Consider the following 25,254-nt stretch of genomic DNA (forward strand, 5'->3'; position numbering starts at 1 on the left):
GCACTGAATCTTGCTGGGGTGCAGTTCCAGGGGAGCTGGTAGCTCTCTGGGACCCTGCCCGAGTCCTCATCCTTAAAGCATGCACATTGGCAGCGAGGAGCAGCAGGATATCTGACCATGTTAGCCATTTAGGACTGAGATGAGGAGGAATTTCTTCACCCAGAGAGTGGTGAACCTGTGGAATTCTCTACCACAGAAGGCAGTGGAGGCCAATTCATTAAATATATTCAAGAAGGAGTTGGATATATTTCTTAAGGCTAAAGGGATCAAGGGATATGGGGAGAAAGCAGGGACAGGGTACTGAATTTGGATGATCAGCCATGATCTCATTGAATGGCGGAGCAGGCTCGAGGGGCCGAATGGCCGACTCCTGCTCCTATCTTCTATGTTTCTATGTCTGATCCTGTCCTGGCCCGACATGCACAGCCAGCAGGAGTCTCTGCATAGCACTGAGTGCAGAGCACCAGAGGTGGCAGTCCCCCTTTCATAGCAACAGCAGGAGGCCATTCAGCCCCTCGAGCCTGTTCCGCCATTCAATGAGCTCAGGGCTGATCTGTACCTTAACTCCATCTACCCGCCTCGGTTCCGTAACCCTTAATACCCCCTTACCCAACAAAAATCTATCAATCTCGGTTTTGAAATTTCCAATTGACCCCCGGCCTCGACAGCTTTTTGGGGGCGAGAGTTCCAGATTTCCACCCCCCTTTGTGTGAAGAAGTGCTTCCTGACATCACCCCTGAACGGCCTGGCTCTAATTTTAAGGTTGTGCCCCCTTGTTCTGGGCTCTCCCACCAGAGGAAATAGTTTCTCTCTCTCCACCCGATCAACTCCTTTAATCATCTTCAACACCTCGATTAGATCACCCCTTAATCTTCTAAACTCGAGGGAACACAAGCCCAGTCTGTGCAACCTGGCCTCGGAATTTAACCCTTTTAGCCCCGGGTATCATTCTGGTGAATCTGCGCTGCTCCCCCTCCGAGGCCGAGATATCCTTCCTGAGGTGCGGGGCTCAGAACTGAACGTACCTGGGTAATGGGTTCCTTTAAGGGCGTTGGGTTCGCGGACCAGACGGTGCATTATGATCTTCCATTGTGCGTCGATGCTGTCGAACTCTGCTGACTCTCGGGGAAGCTGTTTTCGGATGTCCTCGCCGAGGAATATATTCTGCAGCAAAAACAAAACAAAAACCCCAGGCCCTTGTCACACATCATCACTGGTTTCCAGTTGCCTCCCCTCCTCTCTCCTGATGGCGCTGGGACTTTGGCGGGGCTCACCATTCCCGTCACCCGACGGCAGCGATCAATGAATGGAATACAGATGGGGGAAACTAGCCTGGGACCTTCACGGTCTGTACGGCTCAGTACCAAACCTGGTATTCCTCTATCAATCAGTGTAAACTGCCTCTCCATACCGGCAGCAAACTGTTACACACAGTATAAAAATGAACTCGGCACGTAGACTACTGAGCCCTTGGTTTGAGTATAGAACAAGGCTTTAATCAACTGTTTCACAACCATGAGATTCTAGTTACATCACTAGTTCCTGGTTACAGAAATATCCTGAGCAAGCTGGGCCCACGCCCGAGTATTTATACTCCTTGGACGGCGCCACCAGCTGGCCGCCCAGTGTTACTTCATGAGTCATGATAAGATTCATGACACGTGTCTTATGATTTTGCGACGAGAGGAATTCCTCCTTGTTTGTTGGACTGGAGGATATTGGTACAGGGAGTTTGATGTAAGAAAACTACCTGGCACTCGGTCTAAGCATTAAACAAAGCTTCAATCAACTGTTTTACAACATGGAGGTCTAGTTGTGTCCTTAACTAGTTCCTGTTGAGGATGTCCCTGCGCAAGCTGGGCCCGTGCCCGAGTATTTATACTCTCCCTGGACAGCACCACCCGCAGGCCGCTCAGTTGATTCATGTCAGAGTTCTTCTCCGCAATAAGCTCGCGCTATACTGGCGCCTGGTACCGAAAGCGGAAGGGTTCCAATTCCCGACTGTGAGCAGCACAGAAATTGATCCAACTGTCTTGCAAATGAGACGTTAACCCGAGGCCCCCGTCTGCCCCCTCAGGTGGACGTAAAAGATCCCACGGCCACTATTTCAAAGAAGAGCAGGGGGGGAGTTCTCCCTGGTGTCCTGGGGCCAATATTTATCCCTCAACCAACATCACCAAAAACAGATTGTCTGCCCATTATCACATTGCTGTGTGTGGGAGCTTGTTGTGCGCAAATTGGCTGCCCCGTTTCCTACATTACAACAGTGACTGTTATAAATCTCATCATTCATCAAGAAACTATTCATGAAATAACGCTGGATAGCCAGCTGGTGGCGCTGTCCAAGGAGTATAAATACTCGGGCGTGGGCCCAGCTTGTCCAGGGACATTTTGTTAGACAAGGAGCTAGTGAAGTACAACTAGACCTCCATGTTCTGAAACAAGTTGATTAAAGCCTTGCTTTATACTCAAACCAAGTGTGTAGTGAGTTTTATTACATCAGTGACCAGACTTCAAAAAGTGCCTCATTGGCTGTGAAGCGCTTTGGGACGTCCTGAGGTGGTGAAAGGCGCTGCAGAAAGGCCAGCCTTTCTTTCTCTTTTCTTTCCCTTACTGAAGTGGGACAAGGTATTAATTCTGGGAGATTGTGCTGCAGCCGGGAGCCGCGCTAGCCAGACAGCGATTGGACAGCGATGGTGCCAGTTACCTCCAGGTAGAGCCACTGCCTCTGTACGGTCAGGGTCATCTCGATCACCTCCAGAATGAGGGAGAGGCAGCGCTCCCAGTAATCCACCTGCTTGTCGAAGGCCTTCAGATAGGGGGAGGCTTTCATGGATGACAGCGTCAGCTGGTTCTCCTCCAACGCCTGGAAGACTTCATCGGTTCCTCTGCGCACAAATAAAAAAAAACATTATCAGCATCAACGGAGTGGCTGCTCGCATTCAGGGGGCAGTGGGTTCGCAATCAGGCGCTTCGGAGGCAGCGGAAGGGATTGCTCGAGGGGGGCCGCATCCGCACAAGAGCCGGGTGCCGGCTGGTTAGATGCGTGGGAGGCGTCCGACAAATCAACGGCAGCCCCTCCATCACCGACACCGGCGGTCCTGCTTGCAGATGGCAGTGCATCTGCGGCCAGCATGTACAAACTGCCCAGCTATTAGTCTGCACGTGCTGCGTGCATCAGCACTGGCAGTACACTGGCCAGCTATTAGTCATAAGAACATAAGAAATAGGAGCAGGAGTAGGCCAATCGGCCCCTCAAGCCTGCTCCGCCATTCAATAAGATCATGGCTGATCTGATCCTAACCACCAATCTACTATCACAGAACCATCTCCTGAATCTAACAGAATTAGACACACGAAATAGGAGCAGGATCAGGCTACACGGCCCCTGGGCCCGCTCCGCTACCCACAGGGCCATGACCGATCCGAACCTAGACTCATGTCCAAATTCCTGCCCGCTCCCCGTAACCCTTAATTCCCTTTACTTCTAGGACACTGTCTATTTCTGTTTTAAATTTATGTAATGATGTAGCTTCTACAGCTTTTTGGGGCAGCATATTCCATGGACCTACCACCCTCTGAGTGAAGTAGTTCCTCCTCATCTCAGTTTTGAAAGTGCAGCCCCTTATTCTAAGACTATGCCCCCTAGTTCTAGTTTCACCCATCATCGGGAACATCCTCCCCGCATCCACCCGATCCAACCCCTTCACAATCTTATATGTTCAATAAGATCGCCTCTCATTCTTCTGAACTCCAATGAGTAGAGTCCCAATCTACTCAACCTCTCCTCATATGTCCATCCCCTCATCCCCGGGATTAACCGAGTGAACCTTCTTTGTACTGACTCGAGAGCAAGTATGTCCTTTCTTAAGTATGGACACCAAAACTGTACGCAGTATTCCAGGTGCGGTCTCACCAATACCTTGTACAACTGAAGCAATACCTCCCTATTTTTATATTCTATCTCCCTAGCAATGAAAGCCAACATGCCATTGGCCTTCTTAATCACTTGCTGCACCTGCATACTAACCTTTTGAGTTTCGTGCACCAGGACCCCCAGATCCCTTTGTACTTCAGTACTTTCCAGTTTCTTGCCATTAAGATAATAACTTGCTCTACGATTTTTCCTGCCAAAGTGCATAACCTCACACTTTCCAGTATTGTATTCCATCTGCCAAATCTCTGCCCACTTACTTAGCCTGTCTATGTCCCCTTGCAGGTTTTTTATGTCCTCCTCACTCACTACTTTCCCTCCCATCTTAGTATCATCTGCAAACTTTGATATGTTACACTCGGTCCCCTCCTCCAAATCGTTAATATAGATTGTAAAGAGTTGGGGACCCAGCACTGACCCCTGCGGAACACCACTAGTTACTGATTGCCAGTCTGAGAATGAACCATTTTCCCAACTCTCTGCCTTCTGTTAGATAGCCAATCCTCTATCCATGCCAGAATATTACCCCCAATCCCGTGATTTTTTATCTTAAGCAATAATCTTTTGTGTGGCACCTTGTCAAATGCCTTCTGGAAGTCTAAATACACTACGTCCACTGGTTCCCCTTTATCCACCCTATATGTTACTTCCTCAAAGAACTCCAGCAAATTTGTCAAACATGACTTCCCCTTCATAAAACCATGCTGACTTTGTCCTATTAAATTATGATTATCCAAATGTCCTGTTACTGTCTCCTTAATAATGGACTCCAAAATTTTACCTACCACAGATGTTAGGCTAACCGGTCTATAGTTTCCAGCCTTCTGTCTACTGCCCTGTTTAAATAAGGGTGTTACATTAGCAGTTTTCCAGTCTGCCGGGACCTTTGCCGAGTCCAGGGAGTTTTGGAAAATTATTACCAATGCATCCACAATCCCTACCGCCACTTCCCTCAAGACCCTAGGATGTAAGCCATCAGGTCCAGGTGATTTATCTGCCTTGAGTCCCATTATTTTACCGAGTACCACTTCCTCAGTGATTTTGATCGTGTTTAGCTCCTCCCCCCCTTTAGCCCCCTGTTTGTCCAGTGTTGGGATATTCTTAGTGTCTTCTACTGTAAAGACTGATATAAAATATTCATTCAGTGTTTTTGCCATCTCCATATTTCCCACCATTAATTTCCCGGTCTCATCCTCTAAGGGACCTCTACGTGCATCAGCACTGGCAGTACACTGGCCAGCTATTAGTCTGCACATGCTGCGTGCATCAGCACTGGCAGTACACTGGCCAGCTATTAGTCTGCACGTGCTGCGTGCATCAGCACTGGCAGTACACTGGCCAGCTATTAGTCTGCACATGCTGCGTGCATCAGCACTGGCAGTACACTTGCCAGCTATTAGTCTGCATGTGCTGCGTGCATCAGCACTGGCAGTACACTGGCTAGCTATCTGTATCGTGCATCAAGCACGTTCGCACGTTCGAATGAAAGGCACAACTTAGCTCGAAGTGGGAGCCATTAATCCGAGCAGTGAAATCGCTGCTGTAAATGACACATTAAAGGGAGTGGACAAGACCTGGCCAAGCTCAGATGTGAAACATCTTAAGACAGCAGCAAAACATCCGTTATCAGTTACAGTAGTAGGCTTTGCACAACCGCTTAACGTTTCATCCTTTGGACTTTCGTTTCTTGGCTGTGTTGTATGGCTGCTTTTTTTTTGTGCAAATTAATAGGCTACAAGCAAGAGCTGGGATGTGTGTGTGTGTGTGTGAGAGAGAGACGGTGTGTGAGTGTGTGTGTGTGTGCGTGTGCGTGTGCGTGTGTATGCGTGCGCTACACACCAGCCTGGGTCCTTCTTTACAAAGTGTTCAGGCAGAGTCTGAAGGGCTGGGGTGGGGAGCAATGTTCCCGTTAAGCTGCACGGCGGTCTGGAGGCACAATAATTTGAAGGCACTGCACCCCCAGAAAAAAATTAACGGGCACATTGGTGAGGAGTGGTCAGTCTCCAGCGCAGTTCCCGAGAGGCAACTGTAGAGTTTTTATGTAGATTGACGCTGAAATTTACAGCACAGGAACAGGCCATTTGGCCCATCTGCTCCGTGCCGGTGTTTCTGCTCCACACGAGCCTCCTCCCACCCCTCTTCATCTCGCCCCATCACCATATCCTTCTACTCCTTTCTCCCTCATGTGTTTATCCAGCTTCTCCTTCCTCAGGGTAGATGCAGGGAGGATGTTTCCCCTCATGGGGGAATCTAGAACTAGGGGTCACAGTTTCAGGATAAGGGGTCGCCCATTTAAGTTTCTTCTCTGAGAGGGTGGTGGATCTGTGGAATTCTCTACCCCAGAGAGCTGTGGAGGCGGGGTCATTGAGTATATTCAAGGCTGAGATAGACAGATATTTGAACTACAGGGGAGTCGAGGGTTACGGGGAGCGGGCGGGGAAGTGGAGTTGAGGCCAAGATCAGATCAGCCATGATCTCATTGAATGGCGGAGCAGGCTCGAGGGGCCGAATGGCCTGCTCCTGCTCCTATTTCTTATGTTCTGATGATGCCTCTATGCTAGTTGCCTCAACCACTCCCTGTGGCAGCGAGTTCCACATTCTCACCACTCTCTGGGTGAAGACATTCTCCTGCATTATGGCAGGTGCCTCCAGCAATCAGGTCACACGATACGGAGCTATGACGGGGACACTTTGTGTTAACCTCATGCTGATACATCACAGTCAGGGAGTTCCTGGCTCTGATCTCTGCTCTCTTTAGAGGAGATTCTCTACTCAGAAACTCCCGGAGCACACCCACAAAAGGTAGCCCGTGATTTCTGTCCATTAATTTGTGGAGGACAGAGGGGGGGGAGGTTAACAATCTCCAGATGTTCCCTTCTGTTTCTGTCCCTGTGCTCGCTGACCTACACTGGCTCCCGGTCCGGCAACGCCTCAATTTTAAAATTCTCATCCTCGTGTTCAAATCCCTCCATGGCCCCTCGCCCCCTCCCTATCTCTGTAATCTCCTCCAGCCCCACAACCCCCCGAGATATGTGCACTCCTCCAATCCCGGCCTCTTGTCCATCCCTGATTTCCATCGCTCCACCATTGGCGGCCGTGCCTTCAGCTGCCTAGGCCCCGAGCTCTGGAATTCCCTCCCTAAACCTCTCCGCCTCTCTCTCCTCCTTTAGGACGCTCCTTAAAACCTGCCTCTTTGACCAAGCTTTTGGTCACCTGTCCTGATATCTCCCTATGTGGCTCGGTGTCAAATTCTGTTTGATAATCGCTCCTGTGAAGTGCCCTGGGACGTTTTAGTAGGTTAAAGGCGCTATATAAATACAAGTTGTTGTTGGTGTTAAGGACCCACCTCAGCTTAAAATGGCCTTTGTCCTTGTAAGGCAAAAGATCAAGAGTTGTAACTTCCCATGTTTTTCTCATTCCTTCCAAAGCCTGTTGAGAGATGATGGAGAGATGATCAGTTTAATGCACTGTGAAAGCTGGTCAGTAATACTCCAGCGTTGTTGTCAGGCTTTCAGCTCCAGTCTGCCTCGCTGATGCTGTGGAACTGTTCCCACAGTGAAACAAATACCAGATCAGTTGTACCAGGGCATCGCCGCTTCCTTCAGTCTCTCCAGGTTCCACCCCTCCTTCTCCTGAAGGCACGGACTGACATTGGCACACGGTTTCTGTGGGCCCCAACTGCCCACACTGGCACCTACACAGGATTACATCGGATATATGGCACAGAAACAGGCCATTCGGCCCAACCAGTCCATGCCGGTGTTTATGCTCCACTCGAGCCTCCTCCCGTCTTTCCTCATCTAACTCTATCAGCGTAACCCTCTATTCCCTTCTCCCTCATACGCTTGTCCAGCCTCCCCTTAAATGCATCGATACTATTCGCTTCAACCACTCCCTGTGGTAGCGAGTTCCACATTCTCACCACTCTCTGGGTAAAGAAGTTTCTCCTGAATTCCCCATTGGATTTCTTGGTGACTACCTTATATTGATGGCCCCTAGTTTTACTCTTCCCCACAAGTGGAAACATTCTCTCTGTATCCACTCTATCAAAACCTTTCATCATTTTAAAGCCCTCTATTAGGTCACCCCTCAGCCTTCTCTTTTCAAGAGAAAAGAGACCCAGCCTGATCATCCTTTCCTGATATGTAGACCCTCGCATTTCTGGTATCATCCTTGTAAATCTTCTCTGCACCCTCTCCAGTGCCTCGATATCCTTTTTATAATATGGCGACCAGAACTGTACGCAGTGCTCCAAGTGTGGTCTAACCAAGGCTCGATACAGGTTTAGCTTAACTTCCCTACTTTTCAATTCTATCCCTCTAGAAATAAACCCTAGTGCCTGGTTTGCTTTTTTATGGCCTTGTTAACCTGTGTCGCAGCTTTTAGTGATTTGTGTATTTGTACTCCGAGATCCCTTTGTTCCTCCACCCCACCTAGACTCGCACCCTCCAAGTGATGAGTGACCTCCCTATTCTTCCTACCAAAATGTAATAACTCACATTTATCTGTGTTGAACTTCATTTGCCAATTATATGCCCATTCTGCAAGTTTATTAATGTCCTCCTGTAATTTGTTGCAGTCCTCCTCAGTATTGACTATCCCCCAATTTGGTGTCATCCGCAAATTTAGAAATTGTGTTTTTGATTCCAAAGTTTAAATTGTTGATGTAAATTGTGAACAGCAGTGGTCCCAGCGCTGATCCTTGTGGAACACCACTACCCACCTTCTGCCACTGGGAATAGCTCCCCTTTACCCCGACTCTCTGCTTTCTGTCCTGAGGCCAGCCAGCAATCCATTCTGCAACTTGTCCCCTGACTCCGCATTCTCTGACCTTGTTCATCAGTCTATTATGTGGTACCTTATCGAAGGCCTTTTGAAAATCTAGATAAATTACATCGACTGCATTACCATTGTCTACTCTCTCTGTTACCGCTTCAAAAAATTCAATGAGTTTGGTCAAGCAAGGCTTTGGGGGAGAAATTTGGTGGAGCCGTAAACGGGGCGCCAAGCTCGCCTGGGCGCCGGAATTAGCGCAGCGATCGGAGCAGCAGCGACCGCCGGAAATTCAGCTTGAGCGCCCCAAGAGGGACACAGGGCGCGGCTCGAGGCGCTGAAACTGAATATCGCAGCGCAACGTGCCGCTGCGGCACAGCGCGCTGCGGTACTGCAGGCCTTCCTCCCATTCCTGAGGGGGAGGGGCCTGCACCAGCGCGATCGGAGATCGCGAGTGCCGGCAATAGAGCCCGGCACCGAGGAGAAGTGCCGGGCTCTCGGAAAACAGCCGGCACTGTCGCGGGGGGAGATCAGGAGGCCAGGGACGGAGGTGCTGGCAGGCGGCCGCCGAAAAAAACGGCCGCCCCGCACCTCCACCTTAATTTGCGCCACTGCCGCCACAGGTAGGCCCCGTGAACCGGGCGCGAGTTGCGAATGGCGCTAGAGGCGGGTGCTACCGAATATCGAGATCGGGGCGGTAGCGGGGCGCTGCGCACACCGATGATGTCATCGGTGGCGGCGCAGCGCAACAGGCTAACGCCGCCATTAGCGCCCCAGCTAAATATCGCGGGAGGCGTGGTCAGTGGCGCTAAAGCCACTGAGTGCCCTCTTTAGGCGCTAACTGGTGGCGCAGCCCACTGAATTTCTAGGCCTTTGTCTTTTGAAATCCATGCTGACTATTCATTACTGTGCTTTTGGTTTCTAGATGTTCTTCTATTTTCTCTTTAAGTACGGATTCCATTATTTTTCCTACCACCGATGGTCTATTATTCCCTGGACATGTTCTATCCTCCTTCTTAAATATAAATATTCCTCTGGCACTACACCTTTTTCTAACAAATTATTAAATATGTGTAGTAATGCCTCTGCTATCTCTTCCCTAGATTCTTTTAAAATGCGTGGATGCAATCCATCCGGACTTCTGACCATTTTTTTTTTTATTCGTTCCTGGGATGTGGGCGTCGCTGGCGAGGCCGGCATTTATTGCCCATCCCTAGTTGCCCCTTGAGAAGGTGGTGGTGAGCCGCCTTCTTGAACCGCTGCAGTCCGTGTGGTGAAGGTGCTCCCACAGTGCTGTTAGGGAGGGAGTTCCAGGATTTTGACCCAGCGACGATGAAGGAACGGCGATATATTTCCAAGTCAGGATGGTGTGTGACTTGGAGGGGAACTTGGAGCTGGTGGTGTTCCCATGCGCCTGCTGCCCTTGTCCTTCTAGGTGGAAGAGGTCGCGGGTTTGGGAGGTGCTGCCGAAGAAGCCTTGGCGAGTTGCTGCAGTGCATCTTGTAGATGGTACACACTGCAGCCACGGTACACCAGTGGTGGAGGGAGTGAATGTTTAAGGTGGTGGATGGGGTGACAATCAAGCGGCTGCTTTATCCTGAATGGTGTCGAGCTTCTTGAGTGTTGTTGGAGCTGCACTCATCCAGGCAAGTGGAGAGTATTCCATCACACTCCTGACTTGTGCCTTGTAAATGGTGGAAAGGCTTTGGGGAGTCAGGAGGTGAGACACTCGCCGCAGAATACCCAGCCTCTGACCTGCTCTTGCAGCCACAGTATTTATGTGGCTGGTCCAGTTAAGTTTCTGGTTAATGGTGACCCCCAGGATGTTGATGGTGGGGGATTCGGCGATGGTAATGCCGTTGAATGTCAAGGGGTGGTGGTTAGACTCTTGCTTGTTGGAGATAGTCATTGCCTGGCACTTGTGTGGCGCGAATGTTACCTGCCACTTATCAGTCCAAGCCTGACTGTCGTCCAGGTCTTGGTGCATGTGGGCATGGACTGCTTCATTATCTGAGGAATTGTGAATGGCACTGAACACCGTGCAGTCATCAGCGAACATCCCCATTTTTGACCTTATGTTGGAGGGAAGGTCATTGATGAAGCAGTTGAAGATGGTTGGGCCTAGGACACTGCCCTGAGGAACTCCTGCAGTGATGTCCTAGGGCTGTGATGATTGACCACCAACCACCACAACCATTGCCCTGGTCAGTCAAGGGGGCAGTTTGCTGGAGTCCATGATAGCAGTGAAGAGGCTTGGCCACGGGCAAGTGCGATTCGGAATATTCAGGCGCCCCCTGCTGGCAGGACGAACTCCGAAGAAATTACCCGCCAAGTGACGATGGGATATTCGCACATGGAGGGCATCGCGCCCATCTCGATCATGTTTCAAGTGGGGATTTTTGAATCGAGATCAGGAGCTGGAGGCCTGGCCAAACTTTCTCGTTTCTTCTTTGAGCCCAGAACCCTTCGTCTACCCCCAGACCGCTGCTAACTCAACAAAGACCAGGGGATTGAACGAGGGCACCTGCTGGCTCAGTCGGACAGCGGAAAGTTGATTTACCCACTGGTGTGAGCCGCTGAAGAGTCACCATCACTGGCACTCGGGTGCAAGGCTCATCACACGTGGAGGTGAGGAGTACGAGGGCGGGGGGCTTGTTGATGTTATATGGCCCTGCACAGAGTAGAGCCGGGCCAGCTAGAAGTGGTTTGCACGCCGTGTTGCTGCCCCTACCATTTCAATGGAGAGCTCCTTGCTGGCAGCGGATGAGATGGTGCTGATTGCGTCTGCGTGTTGCTCCAAGCCCAGCTCAATGATCTTCTCCAGGGTGAAATCATCGCTAGTTTGGTCAAACATTTTCTGCACCTCATCCTTGATGCTATTCCAGTGTCTGAAAGTTAGTAACAGGAAGGAAATCAACAACCAGTTTCAACGCTACTTCAATAAAGGCAGAGGGGAAGCAGCTTGGGGAGAGAGCACCGCACTGTCGGAGGGGCAGTACTGAGGGAGCGCCGCACTGTCGGAGGGGCAGTACTGAGGGAGCGCCGCACTGTCGGAGGGGCAGTAATGAGGGAGCGCCGCACTGTCGGAGGGGCGGTACTGAGGGAGCGCCGCACTGTCGGAGGGGCGGTACTGAGGGAGCGCCACACTGTCGGAGGGGCGGTACTGAGGGAGCGTCGCACTGTCGGAGGGGCAGTACTGAGGGAGCGCCGCACTGTCGGAGGGGCAGTACTGAGGGAGCGCCGCACTGTCGGAGGGGCAGGACTGAGGGAGCGCCGCACTGTCGGAGGGGCAGTACTGAGGGAGCGCCGCACTGTCGGAGGGGCAGGACTGAGGGAGCGCCGCACTGTCGGAGGGGCAGTACTGAGGGAGCGCCGCACCGTCGGAGGGGCAGTACTGAGGGAGCGCCGCACCGTCGGAGGGGCAGTACTGAGGGAGCGCCGCACCGTCGGAGGGGCAGTACTGAGGGAGCGCCGCACCGTCGGAGGGGCAGTACTGAGGGAGCGCCGCACCGTCGGAGGGGCAGTACTGAGGGAGCGCCGCACCGTCGGAGGGGCAGTACTGAGGGAGCGCCGCACCGTCGGAGGGGCAGTACTGAGGGAGCGCCGCACCGTCGGAGGGGCAGTACTGAGGGAGCGCCGCACTGTCGGAGGGGCAGTACTGAGGGAGCGCCGCACTGTCGGAGGGGCAGTACTGAGGGAGCGCCGCACTGTCGGAGGGGCAGTACTGAGGGAGCGCCGCACTGTCGGAGGGGCAGTACTGAGGGAGCGCCGCACTGTCGGAGGGGCAGTACTGAGGGAGCGCCGCACTGTCGGAGGGGCAGTACTGAGGGAGCGCCGCACTGTCGGAGGGGCAGTACTGAGGGAGCGCCGCACTGTCGGAGGGGCAGTACTGAGGGAGCGCCGCACTGTCGGAGGGGCAGTACTGAGGGAGCGCCGCACTGTCGGAGGGACAGTACTGAGGGAGCGCCGCACTGTCGGAGGGGCAGTACTGAGGGAGCGCCGCACTGTCGGAGGGGCGGTACTGAGGGAGCGCCGCACTGTCGGAGGGGCGGTACTGAGGGAGCGCCGCACTGTCGGAGGGGCGGTACTGAGGGAGCGCCGCACTGTCGGAGGGGCAGTACTGAGGGAGCGCCGCACTGTCGGAGGCGCAGTACTGAGGGAGCGCCGCACTGTCGGAGGGGCAGTACTGAGGGAGCGCTGCACTGTCGGAGGGGCGGCACTGAGGGAGCGTTGCATTGTCGGAGGTGCCGCCTTTCAGATGAAACACTAATCTGATGCGCCATCTGCCCTCTCAGGTGGATGTAAAAGATCCCACAGCCACTATTTCGATGAAGAGCGAGGGAGTTCTCCTCGGTGTCCTGGGCCAATATCAACCAACATCAATAAAACAGATTACCTGGACATTATCACATTGCTGTTACATAGAAGATAGGAGCAGGAGTCGGCCATTCGGCCCCTCGAGCCTGTTCCGCCATTTAATGAGATCATGGCTGATCATCCAAACTCAGTACCCTGTCCCTGCCTTCTCCCCATATCCCTTGATCCCTTTAGCCTTAAGAAATATATCCAACTCCTTCTTGAATATATTTAATGAATTGGCCTCAACTGCCTTCTGTGGTAGAGAATTCCACAGGTTCACCACTCTCTGGGTGAAGAAATTCCTCCTCATCTCAGTCCTAAATGGCTTACCCCTTATCCTTAGACTGTGACCCCTGGTTCTGGACTCCCCGCCATCGGGAACATCCTTCCTGCATCTAGTCTGTCTAGTCCTGTTCGAATTTTATAAGTTTCGATGAGATCCCCTCTCATTCTTCTAAACTCCAGCGAGTATAAGCCCAATCGACCCAATCTTTCCTCATACGTCATTCCTGCCATCCCAGGTATCAGTCTGGTGAATCTTCGCTGCACTCCCTCCATGGCAAGAACATCCTTCCTCAGATAAGGCGACCAAAACTGCACACAATACTCAAGGTGTACAACTGCAGCAAGACATCCTTGCTCCTGTACTCGAACCCTCTCGCTACTAAGGCCAACATACCATTTGCCTTCTTAACTGCCTGCTGCACCTGCATGCTTACCTTCAGCGACTGGTGCACAAGGACGCCCAGGTCTCGTTGCACTTCCCCTTCTCCCAATCTGTTTGTGGGAGCTTGCTGTGCACAAGTTGGCTGCCACGTTTAGAAACATAGAAATATAGGAGCAGGAGTCGGCCATTTGGCCCTTCAAGCCTGCTCCGCCATTCAATATGATCATGGCTGATCCTCTATCTCAATACCATATTATCGCTCTCTCCCCATACCCCTTTGTAGTGTATGTGCCTTTAAGAGCCCCATATGTGCTGTAATGCCGGTAATGGCCACTCGGGCTATATAAGCCTGTATATTGTGTTATATCCGTTAGTACCCCTCCAGACTTTGCTTAGTAAACACCTATGAACCAACTCCTGCCTCCAGTGTCTCTATCAACACACGGACACTACAGTGGCGACGAAGTGGAAACGGACTTACCTGCAATTCGGCAGCACCTCAAGGACATCGATTCCTCCAGCGTCCAGAAGAATCAAGAAGTGAAAGAAGCTGTTGTTTCACCAGCTGGCCAAGCTGGTGGTAGGTACTGCGCTAATCCTTCCTGAGCGTCAGGCTGGGGCTCCAGCGGCAGACTCTACAGCTGGGACAAGCAGCGAAATCGGAGGCAAGCAATAACAGACGGGGAGGGAGCACTCGGGAGACAGCCGGCGCTGCAAGCAGGTCGGCTTTCAGGCCTAGAGAGAAAGTCCGGCGGGAACGAGTCCCCAACTGTAAATAAATAAATAAATAAAAACGGAAACCGCGGGAAACAGCGTTGTCATCGGCAGCAGCGGCGGGAAAGCGCGGGAAGCGCCATATCTTTTCTGCAGAAAAGAAAGAAAAGCGCGGGAAGCGCCATATCTTTTCTAAAATGCCTAAGTCTGGCAATATTGATGCTTTTGATAACGAGATAGAGGATTGGACCACATATGTGGAAACAGTGGAGGTATATTGCACCGCAAATGGAATAGAAGATGAGAAAAAAGCTTCAGTACTTCTGGATCTAATGGGCGCAAAGACATACAAGCTGTTACGAAACTTAATCACTCCAGCCGAACCGATGGACAAGAATTTTAAGGAGATTGTTGACACCCTACACTGCCAATTCGAGGCAGGACTGGCAGATTCTCTGCGAGACAAATTCGTCTGCGGTCCCCTAAGTGTAGAAACACAAAAAAGGCTATTTTCTGAGAAAGATTTAACACTGGACAAGGCTTTCATAGATACATAGATACATAGAAGATAGGAGCAGGAGTAGGCCATTCGGCCCTTCGTGCCTGCTCCGCCATTTAATGAGATCATGGCTGATCCTTTAATTCAGTATCCCGTCCCCGCCTTCTCTCCGTAACCCTTAACCCCTTTTGCCCGTAGAAATATATCTAATTCCCTCTTAAATATATTTAATGAGCTGGCGTACACTGCCCTCTGTGGCAATGAGTTCCACAGGTTCACCACTCTCTGAGTGAAGAAATTCCCCCTCATCTCTGTCCTAAATGGTTTAGCCCTTATCCTTAAATTATGTCCTCTAGTTCTGTTCTCACCCGCCAAGGGAAACATTCCTTCTGCATCCAGTCTGTCTAGACCTGTCAGAATTTTATACACTTCTATGATGTCCCCTCTCAATCTTCTAAACTCCAGTGTGTACATCCCTAAACTACATAGTCTCTCCTCATAGGTCATTCCCGCCATTCCTGGTATCAGCCTGGTGAATCGCCGCTGCACCCCCTCCATGGCAAGAACATCCTTCCTCAGATGAGGCGACCAAAACTGTACACAGTACTCGAGGTGTGGTCTCACCAGTGCCCTGTACAGCTGCAGCAAGGTATCCCTGTTCCTGTATTCTAACCCTTTTGCTATGAAGGCCAGCATACCGTTTGCCTTCTTGACCGCCTGTTGCACCTGCATGCTCGCCTTCAGTGACTGGTGTACAAGAACACCCAGGTCTCTCTGTACTTCCCCCTCTCCCAATCTATTGCCATTTAAATAATAATTTGCCCTCCCGTTCCTGCACCCAAGGTGGATAACTTCGCACTTGTCCACATTATAGTGCATCTGCCATTTATCCGCCCAATCGCCCAGTCTGTCCAAATCGCTCTGGAGCTTCCTGGTCTCTTCCTCTGAGCCCACCCCACCTCCTAGTTTAGTGTCGTCTGCAAATTTGGAAATGCTGCATCCGACTCCCTGATCCAGGTCATTAATGTAAATTGTGAACAGCTGGGGGCCCAGGACAGATCCCTGTGGTACCCCACTTGTTACTGCCTGCCATTCAGAAAATGAGCCGTTTATTCCAACTCTCTGTTTTCTATCTGACAGCCAGTTCCCTATCCACGCCAAAACTTTCCCCTTTATCCCATGAGCCTCAATTTTCCATGCTAATCTTTTATGTGGGACCTTATCGAAGGCCTTTTGGAAGTCCAGGTACACCACATCTACTGGCTCTCCCCCATCTATTCTACCAGTTACTCCCTCAAAAAATTCCAATAGATTAGTCAAGCACGATTTACCCTTTGTAAATCCATGTTGACTCTGTCCTATCCTGTCCCCATTTGCTAAGTGCTCCGCTATTTCATCCTTAATGATGGACTCCAGCATTTTGCCCACAACTGATGTAAGGCTTACAGGTCTGTAATTACCTGCTTTTTCCCTACCCCCCTTTTTGAATAGTGGGGTAACGTTAGCTACCCTCCAATCCATCGGCACTGTTCCCGAGTCTAATGAATTCTGAAAAATCATCCTTAGTGCATCCGCTATCTCTAGGGCCACCTCCTTCAGTACCCTAGGATGCATGTTATCAGGCCCTGGGGATTTGTCCACCTTCAATCCCTTTAGCTTCCTTAACACCATATCCTTAGAGATATTGATTTGCGTCAGTTCCTCCTTTGCCAATGTCCCTATTTTTCCCGATATCCCAGGGAGGTTTTTTGTGTCTTCCTTCGTAAAGACTGACCCAAAGTATGCATTTAGTTGATCTGCCATTTCCTTATTTCCCATTATATATTCCCCCGTATCTGACTGCAATGGACCAACTTTGGTTTTCACCAGTCTTTTCCTTTTGATATATTTATAAAAGCTTTCAGTGCAAGAGGAGCTGCAGAGATACAGCAAAGGCCACAGGACTTCGGCACCCATGAAATGACACGGGGTTTCGAGAGATGTTATCGCTGCGGCAGATCCACCCATGACCAGAGGGACTGCTGGTTCAAGGACAAAGCATGCAGGCAATGCGGAAAGATGGGACACATTACACGTGTGTGCCGATCTGGAAACAAAAAGTCCACTAACAGGAAAAGAATCAATAAGGAAAAGCACAGAAAGGTACAAATGATGACGGACAGTAGCTCCGAAGACCAGAAGAGCGATAGCGACTCCGGGAACAAGAGACTAAGCTCTCTCAAATTACATAATGTAATTGCCAAAGAAGATTACCAGACCATTTGGGTTACCCTCACAATAGCAGGGTCCCCAGTTAAAATAGAGCTAGATACAGGATCAGCTCTGACTGTCATAAATCGACGGGATTACGAGCGGCTATTTCCGCATATACCTTTAAAAGACACATCCATTATCTTGAAAACATATACGGGGCAGAAAGTATACCCCAAAGGAAAAATAAGGGTGCCTGTTGTATACAACGGCAAGGAAATACAGAAGTTGTATTAATACGTTCTACAAGATGGTGGTCCACCGCTGTTGGGACGTGAATGGATCAGGAAAATACGTTTAGACTGGCACTCCATTCAGGCACTGACGGTGACCAGTAAGGAAAAAAATGATGATGACGTCATACCTGAACGATTAAAAGACATCTTGGCCAACGCCAAGGAAGTGTTTCAAGAGAAACTAGGAACCTTGAAAGGCATCACTGCCTCAATAAAAGTGGAAGATGCAGCAATTCCCAAGTTTTTTAAGGCAAGACCAGTGCCATACGCAATTCGTCCAGCAGTCGAGGCAGAGCTGGAGAATTTGGAAAAGGCAGGCGTATTATCTAAAATAGATTGGAGCGAGTGGGCAACACCCATCGTCCCAGTCATGAAGAAAGCATTGAAGAATGATAAATCTGAAGAACAGAGAAAAATTCGCATCTGTGGAGACTTCAAGGTGACTGTAAACCCGGTCCTTCACACGGTACAGTAGAAGATATTTTCGCCTCACTATCCGGAGAGAAACGTTTCACCAAAATTGACTTGGCACAGGCATATCTACAGATGGAGGTTGAAGAGGCCTCTAAAAAATATCTCACGATAAATACACACAAAGCTCTGTACCAGTACAATCGACTAGTTTTCGGAGTAGCATCCGCTCCAGCTATCTGGCAAAGAGCTATGGAGCAAGTCCTCCAAGGGATTCCGGGGACTCAATGCTACCTGGACGACATCCTTGTAACAGGAGAAAACGACAACGAGCACCTTGCCAATTTGGAGCAGGTGCTCACTAGGCTGAGAGAACGGGGCTACGAGCAAATCACCCCAAGTGCGAATTTTTCCGAAATCAAATATCATATTGTGGCCACGTCATAAATAAGGAAGGGTTGCATAAGTCACCTGAAAAAATTGAAGCGGTCATAAAAGCCCCAGCACCTGAAAATGTTTCACAATTAAGGTCGTTCCTGGGATTAATAAATTACTATCATAAATTTTTACCGAACTTATCAACTCTTCTGCACCCTCTTAATGAACTGCTACAAACAGGAGTAATTTGGAAATGGAACGAAGACTGTAAACGTGCCTTCCATAAATGCAAAGGCTTAATCACATCCGAAGAAGTTTTGGCTCATTACAACCCATCACTGCCAATCAGACTGGCGTGCGATGCATCCCCTTACGGCATAGGAGCAGTATTATCGCATAAATTCCCTGATGGCTCGGAACGGCCGATAGCTTTTGCGTCACGCTCACTGAACTCAGCTGAGCGTAACTATGCCCAAATCGACAGGGAAGCACTCAGCCTGGTATGGGGAGTGAAGAAATTCAACCATTACCTACACGGACAAAAATTTACCTTGTTGACTGACCATCAACCCCTCATCTCCATATTCAACCCTAAAAAGGGTGTTCCCATTATGACAGCGCAAAGGCTACAGAGGTGGTCCCTTTTTCTAGGGGCACACCAATACAACATAGAATACAAAGGATCAAAACAGCATGGGAATGCTGACGGTTTATCGCGCCTACCGTTGCCAACGGTAGAAGAGGCACCTACAGTAGACCCAGTGGAGATGTTCCACTCTACCATAGTGGAATGTCTACCAGTAACAAATTCTGCCATTGAAAGGGAAACGAGAAATGACCCGACTCTCTCATGGGTCTACGATTTAACAATGAAGGGATGGGCAGCACATGGCGAACCACTGTTGCCAGCCTTCTCGCAAAGAAGAGAACAGCTGTCAGTGTGCCGAGGAACCTTGATGTGTGGATCCAGAGTGGTGATTCCACCCAAACTCCAGGATAAAGTGCTAAAGGAGCTTCACGAGGGGCATCTGGGTGGAGTGAAAATGAAGAACCTAGCCAGGGCGTTTGTATGGTGGCCAGGTATCAATGCAGACATCGAAGAAATGACCAAGAGCTGCCTAGGATGCCAGAAGGTCCAAAACGCTCCACCACAAGCCCCTCTACATCCATGGGAGTGGCCCTCATCTCCCTGGCAAAGGGTACACATCGACTTTGCTGGTCCATTTATGGACTCAATGTTCTTAATCGCGGTTGATGCACACTCCAAGTGGCCGGAGGTAATAAAGATGTCCTCCACCACCACGGGAAAAACCATCACAGTATTAAGGACCATATTTGCCAGGAATGGGCTGCCGGAACAGATCTGTTCTGATAATGGACCGCAATTTGTGTCCGAAGAATTCAGGAAGTTCTTAAAAAACAATGGGGTTAAGCACTACACGTCCGCCCCATACCATCCCGCCACCAATGGATTGGCTGAAAGGTTTGTCCAGGCCTTCAAGAAGGCCATAAAGGCCATGGGTAATGAAGACATAAAACTTCAGCACAAGGTGGATAACTTCTTGTTCGCATACAGGAATGCAACACATATGGTTACCAACCAAACTCCCGCCATGATGTTCTTCAATAGAAACCTAAGATGCCGGCTGGATTTGGTCAAGCCCAACATCAGAAGGGACGTGGAGAACCGGCAGTTTCAAGGCATGAATGAAAGGCCAACTAGAACCTTCCAGATAGGTCAACAAGTTTTGGCCCGGGACTACCGTACCGAGAAATGGCAGCCTGGAACTATCTGCACACGACTAGGACCACTGATGTATACCGTGGACATCGGAGAAAGCATAATAAGGCGCCATGCTGACCAAATCATAGAGTCATCCGAAAAGGGACAACCTACACCACAACTCTATACGCTGAACGATGAAGTAGAGATACCCATATCTACCTCCGATCCGGTTATACTGGAACCCGATGAACCCGACACTGGCATTCAAGCCGAATCAGCCTTGCCAAAAGAACCTACTACACCACCAGAAACGACTACACCACCGAGGCGTTATCCAGACCGAGTCAGGAAGCCTCCAGAGAGACACAGCAATGTGTATATTATTTTTCTTATAACATGTAATTAATAATTACTTAAAATATGATGTACTGGTTAGCTAAAAGGGGAGGAATTGTAGTGTATGTGCCTTTAAGAGCCCCATGTGTGCTGTAATGCCGGTAATGGCCACTCGGGCTATATAAGCCTGTATATTGTGTTATATCCGTTAGTACCCCTCCAGACTTTGCTTAGTAAACACCTATGAACCAACTCCTGTCTCCAGTGTCTCTATCAACACACGGACACTACACCCTTGATGCCTTTTGTGTCTAGAAATCTATCTATCTCCTTCTTAAATATATTCAGTGACTTGGCCTCCACAGCCTTCTGGGGCAGAGAATTCCACAGGTTCACCACCCTCTGAGTGAAGAAATTTCTCCTCCTCTCAATCCTAAATGTCCTACCCCGTATCCTGAGACTGTGACCCCTCGTTCTAGGCCCCTCAGCCAGTGGGAAACATCCTCCCTTTCCCACATTACACCAGTGACCACACTTCAAAAAGTACTTCATTGGCTGTAAAGAGCTTGGGTACGTTGTGGAGGGTGCTGCGGAAATGTAAGTCTTTCTTTTTTTAAATACAGGTAGACTATCCTTTATCCGAAAACCTCAGGACCAGCCGTGTTTCGGTTTTCGGAAAATTTCGGATTTCAGAAGGTATTTTATAAGACTGGGAAATTTGTCGGGGGTGGGGGTCGGCGGGGAGTCGGGGGTCGGGGTGGGGTCGGCGGGGGTCGGGGTCAGCGGGGGTCGGGGTCGTGCGCACGACTTACGCTGAACGAAAACACTTTCGGTTTTCAGAGGATTTCGGTTTTCGGAAGTGCGGATAAAGGATACACTATCCCTTATCCGAAAGGGTGGGGGTCGGCGGGGGGGTCGGGGGTCGGGGGGGGGGGTGGGGAGAAAAGAATATCGGACAGGCCGCTGTATTGTTGGGTTCACTCTCCCGGTATACCTCCTTCACAACTGCCCGGCTCGGCCTGCAATCTCCTACCCAGGAGGGAACTCAGTGACCCTCTGCCCTGCTCAGCGTAAGTCGTGCGCCACTCTGGTCATGTCGTGCGCACGACTTACGCTGAATGAAAAAACCTTCGGTTTTTAGAGGGTTTCGGTTTTTGGAAGTTCGGATAAAGGATAGTCTACCTGTATATATATATATATATATATATAGGCAAGATAGCATGACCTGCTGGATTAAAATAACATACAGCCCTCAAGTCGTATTTTATCAGCATATGTAGCTACTTTTTGAATAAAGGCCGTGGAGCACATTTAACCATTTAATATACAGACACTATTTTCAAAGCGAAGGGTGCTTTTTCCGTCTGTGCTGCACGAGCACACGTCAGGAAATGCACAGGCTCGGATTTTCCTCCAGTAATACTGAAGCACAGGAAATCACGGCTGCCCAGTTATGAAGCTTTCCCCCCACCCGCCACCACCCCCCACAAGAAGTCTTTTGTGTAAAAACAAATAACTTTGAAGCACCTTTACTGCCCTGCTTTCCCTCTGGCTCCTGGACCCCGCTACATGGCTGTTAAACATGGCCTCTAACAGGCTGAAAACTGAAGCCAGAGATTCGGACAACTGAGGAGAAAAGGGGCTGGATTTTGTCAATGGGGAGCTTTTGGAGGCGGGACTCCCACTTTTTGGGTTGTAGCCCCGCCTCCGTCGACTTGTGGCCAACCCACGCTACTTTCCCTTGATTGACCTTGTTCAGCCCCGCCCAGCGGGCTCAGCAGGCCAATTAAGGGAAAGCCGGTTACTGGTGACGTCAGTGATTGACATTTCATCTGTCAAGAGCTTTTGACAGATGCAAGGTCAGCGTTTGACGGCTCTGTGAAGCTCTCAAACACCGGCAATCTGTCTTCTAAGTTGTGTCTTTGCTCAAGACTCAATTAGAAAGCCTTCCTGACCAGAAAGCAGAGGCTGCAGCTTTTGACAGTTCAGCGGCCATTCTGCTTTCTGTGCCGGTGAGCTGAGGGACTCCCGAGACCTGAAGGGAGGAAGCCTGCAGGAGAAAGTAAAGGTAAGTAAAACTTAGTAAAACACTTTACACTTACCTCACACACTTACCTCTGCACACATGCACCCATTACTCACCTGCACACCGGACCCTCCGACCCCCGCAGACTGACGGCCCGCCTCGCTGACCCTGGCGAGGTTCAGAGCCGTCGGGAAGCCCACACTTCAGGGCTCAAAATAGGGATTAGCCAAAAAAACTGCCCCCAAATTCTGCCATTTTCCCGGCAGTCCCGCCTCCCGAGGGCTGGCAAAAATCCAGCCCAAGGTGTGCAGCCCCGGGCCAAAGTGAGGGACGGCGTACCTGGGAACAACAAACGACAACACCAACAACTTGCATTTATATAGCGCCCTTTTACCCTAGTAAAACGTTCCAAGGCGCTGCACAGGAGTATTGTAAGACAACAAATTTGACACCGAGCCACGTAAGGATAAATCAGGGCAGGTGACCAAAGAGGCAGAGGAAAAGATGTTCCAAGCTCACCTGTCACGCATGGCTGGATTCCTCAAGTCTGTGATCAGTGGCATTGTCTTCTTAAACTGCTGCACCTTGTTCTTCGAAGCTGCTATAACGTCCCAGTTCCTATCCTGACGAGCATAACACAAACGTGCAATTAGCCCTTTCTGCTCTGAATAGTGAACCCTGTAAACTGCTGACACCTTAGGGACTGGCATCAGCTGTCCTTCCTTTGTTGTTGCAGCTGTCCTTATTTTCAAAAACGGACATCGTACCTACGGCAGAAATTCTCAGTAGGATGGGGGAGTTCTTTAGCCAGCAATGGATTGGGAAAAGGGGAAGTGCAACGAGACCTGGGTGTCCTTGTGCACCAGTCGCTGAAGGTAAGCATGCAGGTGCAGCAGGCAGTACTGAAGGAGCGCTGCACTGTCGGAGGGGCAGTAATGAGGGAGCGCCGCACTGTCGGAGGGGCAGTACTGAGGGAGCGCATCACTGTCGGAGGGGCAGTACTGAGGGAGCGCCGCACTGTCGGAGGGGCAGTACTGAGGGAGCGCCGCACTGTGGGAGGGGCAGTACTGAGGGAGCGCCTCACTGTCGGAGGGGCAGTACTGAGGGAGCGCCGCACTGTCGGAGGGGCAGTACTGAGGGAGCGCCGCACTGTCGGAGGGGCAGTACTGAGGGAGCGCCGCACTGTCGGAGGGGCAGTACTGAGGGAGCGCCGCACTGTCGGAGGGGCAGTACTGAGGGAGCGCCGCACTGTCGGAGGGGCAGTACTGACGGAGCGCCGCACTGTCGGAGGGGCAGTAATGAGGGAGTGCCGCACTGTCGGAGGAGCAGTACTGAGGGAGTGCCGCACTGTCGGAGGAGCAGTACTGAGGGAGCGCCGCACTGTCGGAGGAGCAGTACTGAGGGAGCGCCGCACTGTCGGAGGGGCAGTAATGAGGGAGTGCCGCACTGTCGGAGGAGCAGTACTGAGGGAGTGCCGCACTGTCGGAGGTACGTCTTTCGGATGAGACGTTAAATCGAGGCCCCGTCTGCTCTCTCAGGTGGACGTAAAAGATCCCACGGCCACTATTTCGAAGAAGAGCAGGGGAGTTCTCCCCGGTGTCCTGGGCCAATATTTATCCCTCATCCAACACCTAAAAACAGATGATCTGGTCATTATCACATTGCTGTGTGTGGGAGCTTGCTGTGCGCAAATTGGCTGCCGCGTTTCCTACATTACAACAGTGACCACACTTCAAAAAGTGCTTCATTGGCTGTAAAGCGCTTTGGGACGTCTTAAGGTGGTGAAATGTGCTGGAGAAATGCAGGTCTTTGCAAGTCTTTCTATTGGTCTGTGTGTTACTTTAAGCGCACTGGTAAATAGATTGGCAGCAAGATCCTGTCTGAGTAAAGAAAGGGGCACTTTGCCCGTCCTCGAGAGGTGGGCAGATCTTGAGTTAAATACCTTGAGAATCTGGTTGAGTTTGTTGAGTTTCCTGTAGTATCCCATGGCCGTATTCTCCATCACCTGCGTCTGCAACATGCTGAACTTGCCCCACTTCCACTCCGCCCACGATTCTTCCCACTGCCTGGTGACCTGCCACGCCTGCTGGAGGTAGTCCAGGTCCTAGAAACCAAAGCAAACTTCAGAAGATGTCCATGAGTCGTGAATGATACATGGGTAAAATTAACAGGAACTGTTCCCAGTGGTGGGAGGGTCGGTAACCAGAGGACACAGATTGAAGATAATCGGCAAAAGAACCAGAGGGGAGATGAGGAGAATGTTTTTACGCAGCGAGTTGTTGTGATGTGGAATGTGCTGCCTGAAAGGGCGGTGGAAGCAGATTCAACAGTAACTTTCAAAAGGGGAACCTAAGAACATAAGAAATAGGAGCAGGAGTAGGCCACTTGGCCCCTCGAGCCTGCTCCGCCATTCAATAAGATCACGGCTGATCTAGGGCTCAAAGCCACTTCCCAGCCCGCTCCCCATAACACAATTCAAGAATTGGATAAATACTTGAAGAGGAAAAATTCACAGGGCTGTGGGGAAAGAGCAGGGGGGGGGGGGGGGGAAGTGGGACTAATTGGAGAGCCCTTTCAAAGAGCCGGCACAGGCACGATGGGCCGAATGGCCTCCTCCTGTGCTGTGTGATCCGTTGACCAGCGCTCCCTCACCCTCTCCAGGGTCTGCAGCTCTTTGGACAGGGGCTGGTCGATCTTGAAGATGTTGAGGCCGCTGCGGATGGTGTTTTCCTCTTGCTTCAGGACGTTGAGGTTATGCCGCAGTTCAGCGATCATAGCCAGGGCGACGTCGGTGCTGACTGAACTGCTGAAGGGCCCTGCAGAGGATATAAAATGGCCGATCGTTACACCTGCTGGGACATCTTGGCCCTTGACAGCGGTGCCGTGGCGGGAGGGAGTCAGCCTCCTCTTGTACTCTCAGACCACCAGCATCGCTCGCTTAATAA

The 25,254-nt window shown here is 50.7% G+C and overlaps 1 protein-coding gene across 1 annotated transcript in view; it reads right to left on the bottom strand.

Moving 5' to 3' along the window:
* Window positions 1-25,254, bottom strand: part of LOC147091127 (dynein axonemal heavy chain 2-like) — a 141,610-nt gene that overhangs the window by 34,031 nt on the left and 82,325 nt on the right. Inside the window, exons 23-29 of the mRNA XM_085977168.1 lie at window positions 24,962-25,125; window positions 24,252-24,413; window positions 22,829-22,932; window positions 11,439-11,595; window positions 7,281-7,363; window positions 2,708-2,888; window positions 1,026-1,164 (exon numbers count right to left, since the gene is read on the bottom strand). Of these exons, the coding sequence (XP_085833294.1) occupies window positions 1,026-1,164; window positions 2,708-2,888; window positions 7,281-7,363; window positions 11,439-11,595; window positions 22,829-22,932; window positions 24,252-24,413; window positions 24,962-25,125 (990 nt within the window). The remainder of the gene's footprint in view (window positions 1-1,025; window positions 1,165-2,707; window positions 2,889-7,280; window positions 7,364-11,438; window positions 11,596-22,828; window positions 22,933-24,251; window positions 24,414-24,961; window positions 25,126-25,254) is intronic.

This window comes from Somniosus microcephalus, unplaced genomic scaffold (assembly GCF_052327205.1).
Source record: "Somniosus microcephalus isolate GS21.2 unplaced genomic scaffold, FLI_Smic_1.0 unresolved_chr4, whole genome shotgun sequence".
Taxonomy (NCBI): Eukaryota; Metazoa; Chordata; class Chondrichthyes; order Squaliformes; family Somniosidae; genus Somniosus; species Somniosus microcephalus.